Genomic DNA, 14,826 nt, shown 5'->3' with positions numbered 1-14,826 from the left:
GTTCTCAGCATCCGTACACTAAATGAAAAAGATGTCTACATCAACCCTAATCTGACGCTGAGGAGAAACTTTCAGGGTATTACAGAACTAAAGCATCATTGAATCAAAGCCAGTCATTGAGACACAGAAACCTTAAATCCAACCTGATTCAGTGTTTGCACCAAGAACATTGGCATAAAATTCCTAATGCATTCACTGAGGCATTTTAATCCATTTTATGTCAAACTTTACACTCTTAATTAGTGTGTAGCTACAGTAAACATAAACCTATGGGGACGATGGAAATGTCCATCTGTTGAAATCAGAGAATGATTTATTGACCGCGGTGAATCAAGAGATTTACAGCCTAGCCTTCTCTGACTTCAATCTGAAAATAAATATGTTTCAGCTGCTTGATTTATTGTTTAATATTTCATTTCAGAATAGCAGTTAAAATTTATATCATGTTAATTATGGGAGCATTTTTTTGTGGTTGGTAGAAAGCAGATACATCAAAGAATTCGTGTCTAAATTTTAGGAAAATAAAAATTTCAAAGTCACTGAGGTATTCGGTCGAAAAGCTAAATAATCAAAGAGATTCTTCACGCAAAGGTTAACTGTCTTTTAACTCGGAAAACTTGGTTGTCTACTAAAAAAAAAACTAAATTTAGTTTGCAGAAGATTCATCAGCATAAGAATCACTTTATCAATCCCTTGCGGGAAATTCTTTTCTTGCAGTGCAATTTCCAAAGTGGTAAGATAAATAGGCAGGACACTCCAGGACTGAGATCTCAAATTTCCTAAAATCTTCAGGTCAAGAGCTTTGCTGAATTTAGGATTGATAAAAGATAGTGGACCAACAGCAGCAGATGTCAAGGCTTCCAAAATTACCAGTGACTTTGGGTTATTTAAACTCCATCTACCTCCTCTGGAGGTCTGGTCTCCAGGATTTCACATAAAGACTAAAGCTGGTAATCTCCCAACTGGATTCAAATGCTAAAAAGACAGGAATAGGTCAACAGCTGGTTTTAAGACATAACAAGATAGTTAAAGAAGTCTTTAACAAAAAACACACACACACACATTTACTTGGGACCCATAAAATATTAAAATGTAAAAACTTGAAAAAAATATAAATTGTGTAATTTCTCAGCAGTAAATGACAGCAACATAAAAACCATTACACTGGGAATGTTAAAGGCATTATTTTCCCTTCCCATCTCCACCCCCTTCACCCTTCGGTTTGTTGCTGTCTCCACCAGGGAGCATGACAGATAGTAATAGTGATTGGGCAGAGCTCGCACCAATCGAGCGTGACTGTGTGCAGTTAATTAAATTCATGAGCAAATATGTCTTGCCCCATCGACTGTCCGGCAGCAGGCACAGCTGCATCTATCTTCAACACTGCAGCCGCTGTAAATCTCTGTGAATGGCTCAAGATTTCTCCCTTAATGGGTCACCAAGATAGCAGTGCCACTGCCGCTTTGGTCACCTGAGATTTCTGTATCCAGCGCTGCCTTTGAGAACATAGATTACACACTGGTAATTATGAGGTCTTACTACTGTACTCAAAGTTTGTGATAGACTCGATCAAGTCTGTAAAAAAAAAATGCTAAAATGTATTTTTCCAAAATATTTGATCCATTTGTCATTCTGTGCACAGCAGATCTGCAAGCAGGCATTTTTTCATCCTGAAAACCCTCCTCAGACAAGGAGGAATTTCCAGCCCTGACTGACATGCTTGCTCATCTGCAGGAAGACAAAAGCTGTATTAATTTCAGTCCCAGACTTCCTCCCACTATTATTCTGAAAAGTGTCTTTGCAGCCTTTGTGCAACAAGAACAAGTCTGTTTGTATTCAAATCTGCACGCACCATCCAATAAACCGTAACAAGTTCTATTGAGACGGGAAAACAAACTGCTTTGCATGATCTGATAACCTGCCGAAAGAGCGATGTGCATCTATCAGATCTGATGTTCACGATAGGGTTATGCAAAGGTTTGAAATGGTTAATGTTGCATTCAATTGGTTTCAGGTGATGAAGCGAATGGTATGACATGAACAAAATAAAATAAAAATATCTTCTATGGGGACACATGATGATGTTTAATTCTAAAAATTAATGTCACCTCAGGTGTCCAGAGTGATAAATCAAGTATCTATCTGCAACAAGATTAGTCCACCTTTGGTGGGATCAAAAAGTAAAGGTTAGACACAAGTACTGCTTGTTAAATCATTTGGTTAACTGTTCATAAAGCTGCAAAAAATTCTGATCCATTTTTGTAAGAGTCCTTCATCTGACAGTTATAAGTGTGTTTCACTAGAACAACATATTTAGCACAACTGCCAAACTTCCCATGAGTGTAGTTTGCCAGATTCACTGCAGGATCAGGCTGTGAAGGAGAAATAACAAGGAGTCGTGGGCTCTTACCCAAACGCCATAGGCCTTTTAATTATTCATTTTCATAGCAGGGGAAGTACAAAAAGACTGAACAAGTATCGCTCATTTGGGTGGATTACAAAGAAAAATGTGTCTTCGTTCTCAAAAGAATCCGGTCTGTAAGATTTTTTTCTGAATGAACCCAAAAACATCTGGAACGATAAACTTTCAATCGATGTGACGAATGAGACACTTGTCCGCAATGATTCGTAACTAGACAGGAAGTAAGCATAAACGAGACAAAGTTGTGATAGAGTTGTATTGATCTCGACTGTAGACACATAAAGGCACTTTTGAGTCATTGTTTCACCCATGATCTCCTGTGGATATCAATGCATTCTGGAGACAGACAGGGCTGCTGAACTGACAGTTATGTCAGCAAGTTGAATAAGCTTCAATTTAAAGAAAACTGGGCTAAAACACTACAAAAATCTAAAATTATTGAAATAAGTTCTACACGACCTTCTACAGAACCATGGAGAGCGTTCTGACCAGCTTTCTCACTGTATGGTGTTGGGGACCTGAAGAATGTGAGGAGAGTAGTGAGAACTGCAGAGAGTGTCATCTGGGCTCCCTCAGGTCCAGCAGATTTCAAAACAGCTTCTTCCCCACCGCCATCAGACAGCTGAATGTTGCAAGAACTCTAAATCATGTCACAAACTTTGCATGAAACTGACCATATCAATACTCCCAAAGTTTATATTTGTTCACTGCTGCACTTTAAGAAATGGAAATGTCCTGAGAGCTATACAAAATGAAATTTTGTTTTGTATGCACTCTATGTATACAAAATTACAAAATGGTGGTCTAAGTCTAAGTTTATTTGCACTTTTTTAACAGATAAGTAAGTGAAAGAGTACTTAGTGTGCTTAACGAAGATAATTATATGTATTGCACTCCAAATGTGATAATGGAGATTTTGTTTTGTTTTTTCTTATTTCTAGTGAAAAAAATCTGACCTAATCTATTAGAGTGAAAGTATTCAATTTAATATATAATTCTTACACCTTACTTTAATTCACTTTTAGCAGTGAATTCTTCCAGCAATGTTAGAAACTAAAACTCAGACAGAAAAGAACAATTCAGGGGTGTTACCATTTACTGCTGTTTGAAAAGGTGGCAAAATAAGGGGTGTGCAGAGTTTTACATTTAAACTCTGGTATTTTTTTAAGTTAAAATCTACTTTTAAAGGATAGAAAAGTTAAAAGTGGGGGGTGTTGACAACAAAAAAGGCAACCTAGCAAGACATCTACATACAAATGTGCAGGTATACTAATCATCTGTGAAAAATTAGTGTTAAAAACCGGTGCACCAAATCGAAAAGATGCACAGCTGAAGTTTTTTTAAACCACCATTAGCTTGTTTGCTACATTTTCCTTTGAATAATTAGATTTGCTAGGCATGACTGATGTTTTAAATGCACCATGCTGACATAGTTTCCCGAGGAAAAATCCCCATTAAACACAGCACGCTTACTACATAAAAACAGTTGAAGAACGCTTCATGGTTTACATGTTGCTGAAGAAGACTTTTTTTTAAAGCTTTTCTTGGAAAGTGAAGGTTTTTATTTTTATCTTGTCTCATGAAACACTGCCTGTGTATGCTATATAACCACAAAGCAGGCTGCAATAAAAAATAAATAAATGTCAAAAGGAAAAGATACTGTAACAGGGAGGGGAAACCCAGCAGGGGAATTCCCAAATGAAAAAGGAAAACATAAGTAGGAAAATATCATAAAGAGTTTTAATTAAAAATTCTGAATTGAATTACTGAGTGGAATTCTATAAATTTGATCTTTGTACATTAAAATTTTAAGCTTCATTTTTTTGTTAGATGTACACAAGATGGTAAAGTTGGGATATTAATTCCTGCAAATCAAACCAACCCTCTATTTGACCTGCATGACAGGTTGAGCTGTAGCTTAATAATTAAGGGTAAAAAAAAAACATCTAACCAAACCAATCATCTGTAATTTGTTTCTTTAACAACTTTTTTTGTTTGTTTTAGCAACATAAACCCAACAAGACTCAAGTTTTTTTTTTTTTTTCTTTAATTGAAGGGTAGTGTTTGCCTAGTGATTAGAGCAGCTTGCTTGTGCTCCGAGAAGGTTGCAAGTACCCGGTTCGATCCCCACATCCTCCGGTCTGGGTTCCTGAGCAAAACCCTTAACCCCACACTGATCGGGATGGGTTAAATGCAGAGAGTAAATTTGCCCATTGTGGGACAATAAAGGGATTTACGTTTACATTTAATTTATGATATTTGATTGAAAAATGGTCCAACTTAAATTAAATCAAGTATTGTAAAATGTAAACAAAATGTTTCTCTCCAGAAGTCTCCAGTGTCCATAGAGCAGATAACAAAAATCTAAAATGAACTCACAACCTAAACACAGAATACATTAAAGCTGGACTATAGAATTCCCCCTGAGCTCCAGATATCACTGCTGCAGAACCAGCAATACCAGGATAAGGGTTCTTTTTTTCACTCTTTATATACTGAAAGTTGTCAGATGTGTGGTAACCTCATTTCTTTAGATTGTGATGGATGGCTCTGGCTCTCTTCTAGTCCATCCTGACATTTAGACAAACACTGCATGCTGAGAAGGGAGCAACCAGGAGAAATGGGCTTCCTTTATCTTCGGGATTTTTCGATTTTGCAACCAAAGATCAATTTGGACATGAAACTCTCAAACTAACAAAGCAGGAGGGATCCAGATGATTTAATGAAACAATATATACATCCAAAGTTTTTTTTTTCTTTGTTTTTTTTTTAACTTAAATTGAAATGCAAACACTGTGTGACTGGACTGCAAATGTAGGTATTCGCAGATGTTTCTTTATTAGATGTTTTTTTTTTATTTAAGCACAGATTCACAAAAGAATGAGAAATCAAGTTAAAATAGAAAATTTTTGACCAAATATTACTCCAATTAACTTTTATTTTAAAAAACGTATTAAATAGCCATACTTCTAAATAAAAAAATGCTAATCACATTTTCTCAGAGGCGGAAAATAAAAGATAATGAAAGATACGTGTGAAGTGTTTGTGCTGGTTTTGCTTCCTTTTTATAGAAGCTTTCTGTCAACAGGAACAAAAAGATAATATTTTAATAGTTTAATTCAAAGGTTCACTCTGCAAGCTTTCAGTTAATTATACATCTAATTAAAAAGAAAATTCTTTCCTTTTTAAGATGAATGATCTGCTTGCACCCTAAATAAAGAAACTTTTTTCATTTCTTTATACATCAGTTGGAATAGTTTCCCAATCCTGCTCTGAAATCATTGAATGGCTCATTATAGACCTTTGCAGGCTGAAATGATGACCAGATGAGAAGGTAGTTTAACTTTTAGAATCAGGTGTTAGGAGCAAGAGAAACATCCTAAGCATGCCAAAACTGTATAAAGAGACTTCTGTTCTTTAATATTTTCTTGCTTCTGAACAGTTTGATCCAAAGGTGTTTTTGTTGGTTTGTTTTGTTTTACCTTGAAAGGTTCTGTTAAAGCTTCAACATAGGTATAAATTAAAAATTAGCATGTTGAGCTAGAATGACAGACAAATAAGAATCAAAAAAATTTTTGTGCATTAGTATTTGGTCTCCCAGCTTCTCGTCTAAGTCTCTAAAAAATTTTCAAATGTGCACACATTTTACAAGGTGCTCTTAGACAGCATCTATATATGTTAGGTTATTTAAGCATTTTGATAGTTACTGTTTATGCAATTAGCTTTTTTCCAAAGTGACTTAAAAAGTAAGGATAAGTGTGAAGGGTTTTGCCTAAGGACCCATACTGGCAGCTCATCCCCCCCACAGCGGGGGAGTCAAACCCAGGGATTCCTGTGTGTGAGTCGGGGTGATTTAGCAATTGAACTAGCCAGCCGCACTCATAGCTTTGATCTTGATATTTTTAATTGTAAAACATGCTTTGAGCTAAACCTTCCATTTGTAGCTCTGAATGTATGTTTACGTCAATTGTCCAGCTGGATGATGACTCTTCACCACAGTCTCGAGTCTCTTTAAATTCCTTAAATTTCCCTTTTTGATGCTGCTCCCTCCTTCCTCACCTTGGGAATATTTGGTCTAAAGGTAACATACTGTTAGTTTTCCTTGTATGATAGTCTGAATGTAGGCTGAAAAGTGGAATTTGAGCGCGTTCATATCTATAGCAAGACCTCTTTTCAGAACAGAACTCTCCTTCCCATGGTAGATTTAGAGTCTTTTTGCAATCCAAAGTCAACTTCCTTGTTTGTGTACACTTGACTAACAAAAGAAATTTGAGTTGTCCAAAACGGAAGATAATGTTTTGGAACTCTACGCTCCTTTAAACTTCTTCTTTGCCTCAAACCTATTTGCAGCATTCCTTCACGATGCTGTTTGTTTGATGTTTTCTACCAAACCTCTGAGGCCATCATAAAACAGCCGCTTTCCTACTGAGGTTCAATGATGAGTTAATTTAAGGGTTGTAAATCTGCAGGAAAAAAATGTATGGCACACTTTTTGCATTCTTATCTATAACATCCTTTTCCTCCGACTTCATAATTATGCATGACTTTGCCCTGTCACATAAAATCTGCATGAATTACATCATTGTTTGTAATAAACTCCAACAACACCTGTTCAGCCTTTTCTAGAAACAGTTTTGAAAAATACAGCTTCCCAGTGCAAGACCTGTTTTTTTATGAGCTACTCTGCGCAGATAAACACTTTTGGAAATATTTTCCACTCTGTAAAAGATGTTTTTTTATTGTTTAAAGTTACAAATCGTGAATATTTAAACACGTAACTCTATCAAACTCTCACTCTTCTGTTTGTGTATCTGTTTGAACAGCAGATGCTCCAGCTCCTCTGCTCTCATACATCATCCTCCTCACCAAGCCCAAAGCAACCCCATGAACACAAAGATAACAAAACTCTCTTGATCCCACAGGCAATTCATCCCCCACTGACCCACTTGTTTTCACAATCTGACAAGTGTGATTTAAGAACTGCACTCTGCACGCAATGTAGCGGCCATGTCTGACTGCATTTACCTGCTTCAGGGAGCTTAAAGTTGGCCACATCATCCCTTTTACACGTACTACTCCCCCATCATCAAACTAAGATAAATCCATGAATTTAAATCAAATGCCCAAAGGTTTTGGTTCACTCTGGGTAACTTTCCTAATTCCTTTTTTTGATGAATAGTTTTGTTTGTTGTACCAAGTTTATACAAAGCGGAAGCTGCTGTGCAGGACCAATGCATGGCTTAGATCTTGTAGTAAAACCACATCTTTACCTGAACACTTTGCCGTTTAAAACAAAGCTCCTCCTGAACTAATTCAAATCAAGCTGTATATTATTCTGTCCATTTCAAATGTCATTGATGCAGTTTTTTTAAGCACAGTTTTCCAAAAGAGTCAAATGCGGCTGTTTCTATGTGATTATATAATAGAGTATTCATCAGCACAGTCATTTACACTGTCTAATTTTAAAAAGATTTTGAAGTGGATCATTCACTGACATGTTAAAGTAGCTTTTCGCAGCCATAGAGGTCCTGGCACAGCAGTGGGGCGTGGGAGGCGTCCAACTAATGTGTTTTTCTACCCCCCAAAAAAATAAAAAAATCTTGTTTTAATCCATCAACGGGTGTGTCACTTTTCAAGTGGGTGCTAATGCTTCTCGGCCACGCTCGCCACAAAAGGAAAAGAGTCTAGATTGAGCTGAGAAAGAGCCATAACTGTGAGACGCCGGTAAATACATACTACTTTCTGTACAAGGGTATATTTTATCCTGAGGGGGGGATTAGGGTAATTTTAAGATAATGTTGCCAAAATTTATTTCAAGTTTCCACCTAAATTTTTTCTGCCTAAAAGTAAACTATCTAATGTTTGGCTATTGCTTAATTTAAACTTTATTAAGCTGTAACAAATCCTGAAGATCAACAGATAGAAGTAATTTAAGGAAGGTGCCCCGTGTTGAAGCAGTTGAGCGAGCACCCCATATATCTTGATGCTATTAGATCTCAAAGCAGCCATTTATGATACATCATTGGATATTTACTGTGTATCTTCCACACTTGTGTTTTCTGCTTGCTGTACATACCCTCGATAACCCGTGCAACACCCTAATAAAATACTATTTAAAACTATGCAGAGATGTTTTTTTAATCACAAAAAACATTTTCTGTTGTACTTTTTCAGAGAGAATAGCATGGGGCGTTATTGAAGCAATACTGCATATAAATTAGGAACATACAGTAACTTAGTGCATATGATGCAAAACAGATTTTCATTACAATCATAGACACTATGCTTAATAGAATTGCCATTTTAAAGGTCATACTGTATGCACGTAAAACTGTGGAAACGCAAATATCTCGTTCACTGTCGTATGTGTTTCAAACAGAAACACATTTAGGTCATTTCAATCTCGCCGGACCATCAGTTTTTAATCCTGATGAAGATCCAAGTAAACTACTGTAAGCCAATCTGTTTACCATTCCAGACGGTGCAGAGTCTTTCCATCTGTGCATATTTTCAATCACAGTGGTGCTGCATGGGGTTAAGCATGACCATGAACAGAGGCTTTGGTCCTGAAAGTGGGTAGTCACAGTTTCACGTCCTGGCCTGATGACCTTTGCTGCATGACTTCTCCCTTTCTATGATCCCATTTCGTGTTTGCCTACCTTCAAAAATAAAATAAAATGCATGTACTCGTACTTGACCAATCTTAATATGTAACCTCACCACTTTTTAGCATCTGGACCCAAACTATTACCCTTAAATGAAAGGAAATCAGTCAGGATGTTCAGGAGCAGCCTATAAAGATCAAGAAATTAGTCTCTCATAAACTATAAGCTGCTGGAACCAAAGTTGCAAACTAAAATAAACTAAGGGTGTTGTGCAAGAGAACAAAAAACCCTGTGCTTTAAAGTACAACAAAATTTGCAGCTGCAGACATGGAGCTTAATGCTTTTGTAAGAAAGGTTTTATGTTCAGAAGAGATAAATAGTACGCTTGATTGGCCGCAATGTTTGAAAAATCCAGTGTGAACATGGCACCATCTGTGAAGTATGGTAATGACAGCATCATGCTGTGGGACTGTTTTACTATAACTCTTACTGTTGTATTGCACAAAATCTATGCAGTGATGGAGAAGGATGACTGACAAAAAATGCATCAGCCTCAATTTAAATCATCAGCTGGTTAAGGTTTGGGTTTCCCAACATGATAATTGAGTTTTAACTTTTAAAATACGATTTTAGCAAACATGACGTTTTACGACTAGTTCAGCTGTAGTAAAAAACTACATTAATTACAAATGTCAGGAAGAAATTCATTATGTGGTTCCTGCGTATCTTGTTCATACAGCTAGCACCGATCGCTCTACATTTGCCTCCATGGCATGGAGATTGTTATCAGACTTTCGACAGCTTCGCCCGACCAGAGAACAAATCTGCATATTATAGATCAAGGGCAGAGTACAGAGAGAGCAGCCAGCCACTTGTGATAATAATCACTTCCCCTTTTTTTTTCTTTGTGACAGATGGAAACAAACAAGATCTCCATCAGTGCTTTATGCTGTAGTTCCCTACTCTCTTGTTTTTTTTTCCTCTGATCAGTTTCTGGTGATTAAGGTGAAGGTGAACAGTCAGTTTCCAGATATCAGCTCTCTGATTTGCATAGATATGCAAATGCACCTGGTGACAATTGAGCTGCTGAGACAGGTGATATCAATTGTACCCGTGTGAGCTTGCACTATGTGTGAAGCCAGCCAACGGCAACTAGGTCATAGTTTTCACTGCGTGTGTCCCTCCCCTGATGGATGAGTACTGTATTCACAGTTTATGCTGCCTGCCTCAGGTTATTTATGACGGCGCACACAGTCTGCAGATGTCACAGGTTATATTGACCTTTTTACAAACTCTGATTTGGCCACTCTTAACTTAACTTTTCTGTTTGTTGTTCTTTCTCTGAGCTGCAGACTTAAGTTTTCTATCTAACTTAATGCATTAAATCTCTCAGAGATGTTCTGAAAACAAACTTAAGCCTCAGCTTTGCAGTGTGTTGTGCTTACATTACAAGCGGTTGGTTTACTCATGCGTGACTGCACTGTGAAAACACTCTATCTTAACCAAGTTTTGCTCTTCCTCTTTATTCCAGCTTCCTCACTTGGCCCAAACATCACCCTGGAGGGACAGTACCACTGTTACCAGGGCCCAGCAATCCCTCTGGACAAACTCTGTGACTTCAGTGCAGACTGTCCACGCAGAGACGATGAAGGAAACCTCTGCCGTGAGTAGAGTGACAATTTAATAACATGATGAGCATGAAACCACCAGATGACCATGCAAACACCATATTGACCATTTTACCCATTGGTTTTTGTCAGTTTTTACAAGGTGGACAAAATTTCCAACAGCATTATTCGAAACTAGTGATCTTTGCTTTTTTCTTCAGCATGTTTCAGTGTTTCCATCTTTTACAACTTCAAATCTGTTTTATCAGATCAGTTTTACAGTATCTTCATCTTAACGATCTACAAGACTCCCTAAATAATCCACCTTTTATGAGTCATTTATTTTTAGTACAGCTTTATATTCCAAATGCCTCTGGAAAAAAAAAAAGTCTCTGTTTTATTCGTTTTCATAAATCTTATTATTGCTCAGGCTTTGTTTTAACAGCCAGCCATGGAAAAGATATTAAGGTGTTTTTTACATCCTTAACATTTGAGAAATTTTAACAACATGACTGTTTATAAAGGCATCTTTAAAGTCATGCCACTGGATTTCAAACAGATTATGTGTAGTAAAATGTTGATTGATCATTTAAGTCATTCAGAAGTAGATTTAAAGTCGTGCTTTTCAAGGTCACAGATTCACAGAGGAATATTTGTACATATCTAACTGTTTAATTTCTATATCCACAGATACAGTAGGGCAGCTTCAGACTTAGTTTTTTGCGCAAAACATCTTGCGGGCACAGCTGATTGGTGGCAGGATAACTACACCTAGTCTTTAATTGTTTAAACCAAAATAAATCAAATTCTAGTGAAGCAGACATTTAAAATTAAAGAAAAAAGATGTATCTAAAACATTTAAATAGATGTTGACATAAATATTTTTTGAAAGGGAAAATCTTGGACAAGGGATGGATGCTTCTGTATGTACTGTACCTCCTCTTTCTTCTCTGATGTCCACTGATCAGGTTGCATAGTGGTGAATCACCTGTAATGAAACCGTCCCACCCTGCACAGCAACAACTGACAATCTTCCTGAACTATGCAGACAGAAACACAGGGAGAAAAGCCCAAAATAAGGGCGCCGAAGATATGCTTGGCTGGCCTTTCTCACCCTTGACATATTCCACGGTTGTTATTTCTATATCTTTGCACATTTGTTTTCTGCTTTTCTCAGGGCTTAGGAGCAACGCTAGCCAACTATGCTGACATCTCATTCACAAGTCCCCTAGGCCGAGTGCTCTTTGTGTGTGTCTGCTTGTGCGTAACTTGAACCTCTTTTTAGCACCGTCTCTGAAGCTTTAGGTTGTCTCTCTGATTAGTGTGCAAATTGCTCTGAAATCTCATCCATACCATTAAATACAATAAATCTAGCAAATTTTTGGATTAATTCTGTTTTTTTTAGCCATAAATAAGTGACCAGAATTAATATTCCTCTCCCCACAATGCAGGTCACCTTCCCCATGTGCTGCTTATTAAAATGATGTCCGCTCCCGTGTGTGCGTAGGTTTGCTCAAAATGGGAGCTGGGAGATAAGAGGGTAACGATAGGGTGAAAATCCCAGCCAGGCACAGCTTCCCATTCTGCTGCGATAGGATTTATTAGCGCTAATTGGCTTGAGAGGCAAACCCAAGGGTGCAATCACTTTTTCAATGTAAGAAGTGTATGTGTGTAAAACATTCAGATGTGAGAGGGCCAACATGCTTGTTTAGGAATACCTTAGTGTCTGTGTGACATTAAAATCAGATGTTATGCCTCAAAGAACATATTTTGGTTCAGATATTTTTGTTTGAACGAGGTTCCCTAATGTTTAAGAATATGTTCCATATTGGTCAGAGTCATCATTTTCTCTGTCCTCTTTAACCACTTTTAAATGATCAACTAAAAGTTCACTTTTCAGGCTTCAATGAGGGAAAGAGAGAGAAAAACACTTTATGTTTATGAAGTGAAAAAGACCATATATGTCTAAAGTAATAAAAAAAGCATTGAAAGCATTATAAATTGAGAAAGATTCATCTACATTTATTCAATAAACTTATATCAAATAATTAAATGTTTTATAAGTAAAGTAAAGGCGCCATCACTATTATTGTAGTGTGTATTTTGAAGGGCAGATGAGAGTATTTAGTTCTTCTTATTAAAGTCTGGTGATTCAAAAGTTTCATTAAATAGACAGGTGCTAATATCGTGCTCTTTAGACAAAAGATACAGTTCTAATTTATATTTGCTCCCAAACAAGACATATGAGTGCAGCCTGAGGTGATAAATCCTCATCTTTTCTTACTCTCTTTTTGTCCTTTTTTTTTTTTTATTTTGTCTAATACATTGAAAAAAGATAGAGCCAGGCCAAGGATAAGAGTACGATGGCCTGGTCTTGAAAAATTTTGAATCATAAGCAATACATACAGATGCATGCGGGTGATTTACCGTAGCTGTAAAGAAAAGGGACTTCATCAAGATTTATATTCTGTTTTCTTTAACATTGAGAAGGTTTGAGACTAAACAGGTTTTTGTATCTTCTAAGCTATAAAAAAAAAAAAAAAAAACCCGCAGTGATTCTTCACATCATTTTGTTTTTTGGAAGGGATAAAAATAATAAATAATAATAAAAAAATCTAATCAGAATAGAAACAAAATAAATTATTATGTTAAACACTGTGTAATGTTTAGCCCCTGGGTGAAGCTAGCGATGGATCCGACCCTATCAAGCCCACATGGAGCATCATTATGCATCGTATGCTATAAATTGTCCAAAAAAAGTATTTAATAATAGCCCAAATTAGGTTAAAACTTAGGTCAAAATGTACTCACTGTTGCTTTAAGTAATGGTAGAACCCAGGGGAAACATTCATAGAACATATTGGGGCCAAGGACTCGTCCTTGAGGAATTCCAGAGGGGCTAAAGCCAAAGAATATCCATTCATCTTGACAAAGAAACAACTGTCTGGAATATGTCCGGAATTAAAAAGAGGCAGAAAGCTTTAGTTACATCAGCTGTTTAAGTCTTATTAAGAGAATAATTCATCCCGCCAAGTACATACATCTAAAGGCCCATTAGTTTAAACTATATAATTAATATTGTTTTCTTCTGGTTGTGCATTATATTTATTAAACCTAAAATAGAGAATGTTATAAATCATGTTTTTATTCCAAGAAATCTAGACATGAATAGATGGGTAGAGCGTGGAATGATAATTAGATAATAGGATTGGAAATAAAATTATTTTACTTATTTTACTGAAAAATCTTAAATTAGCAGAAAAAGTATTTGGTGTTGACTGAGAAATGTCAGGGTTCTGTTACCTGGGTTTGCTTAAATGATTCTTAGGCACAAACACCAGCTGTTAACTCTCCCTGAAGCTCTTCTTAAGAAAAACAACCTTAATCCTCATTTCATTAAAATCAAGGACCAATAATGCATGCATGAATGATTAGACCACCTTTATACTTTCAGATGTGTCTTTTGCTTTGCAATACACAGTCTACATCTGTACCTGCAGCTCTGTAATTCATTCCTCCTTCATCAGTCACCCATCCCGATTACCCCCTGGCACTCGTATCACAAAGCATCTCCTCTCTGATACCCTATTCTCTATGATCTATCCACCAGTTATCTGCATCTGATTTGATCTATTTAAATCCTTTATAAGCTCTGCCAAGGCTCATTAATGGGAAAAAGCAGAAAGAGGCAGGAGGAACAAGCTCAGCTGGTGTCAATCACAAAGATTCCCGACATATAAGGAAACTCGAGTCCCTGCGGATGATCCTTCACCATCCTACGAACGCTTCATTATGCACAAACACATCCTCCACTCTCTGAGAGCTGCTGCTTCCTCTGCTTCATCTCAGCCTGGCTAAATTTTGCAGACACCCCACTGCCTTTGAGCTACACATTTGCCCTGCAACAAATTGAAAATGGTGCCTTGCTTCAAAGCGGAAAAGGCTGTAATTTAAGGGATGTGTGAGGATTTATTTAATTGGGAAGTATCTTTGCAAAGTAAGATTTTCCCAAGGTACCATGTACCAAAAATACAGTATGAGAGAAGAACGGTTACATTTCTGTTTCAATCTGTTGTTAGGTTATTTTATCATAGCTTTGACTGTTTTCCATTTTAAATTTTTTTTTATCCAATCGTTCATGATACTATTAACCACATTGATCAACCTATGTCTTATCATTCTATATATATAT

General features: G+C 36.8%; 1 protein-coding gene across 3 annotated transcripts in view; it reads left to right on the top strand.

Annotated features, from left to right (window-relative positions):
- LOC107094958 (ALK tyrosine kinase receptor-like) overlaps positions 1-14,826 on the top strand; it is a 506,212-nt gene that overhangs the window by 399,595 nt on the left and 91,791 nt on the right. For all 3 annotated transcript variants that reach the window (XM_015390903.1, XM_015390895.1, XM_015390885.1), the window contains one exon: positions 10,559-10,690. In XM_015390903.1, coding sequence (XP_015246389.1) covers positions 10,559-10,690 — 132 coding nt within the window. The remainder of the gene's footprint in view (positions 1-10,558; positions 10,691-14,826) is intronic.

This window comes from Cyprinodon variegatus, unplaced genomic scaffold (genome assembly GCF_000732505.1).
Source record: "Cyprinodon variegatus isolate N-32 unplaced genomic scaffold, C_variegatus-1.0 Scaffold21, whole genome shotgun sequence".
Lineage (NCBI taxonomy): Eukaryota > Metazoa > Chordata > Actinopteri > Cyprinodontiformes > Cyprinodontidae > Cyprinodon > Cyprinodon variegatus.
Note: the sequence above shows the minus strand (reverse complement) of the source record. Positions and strands in the feature narration are given on the sequence as shown.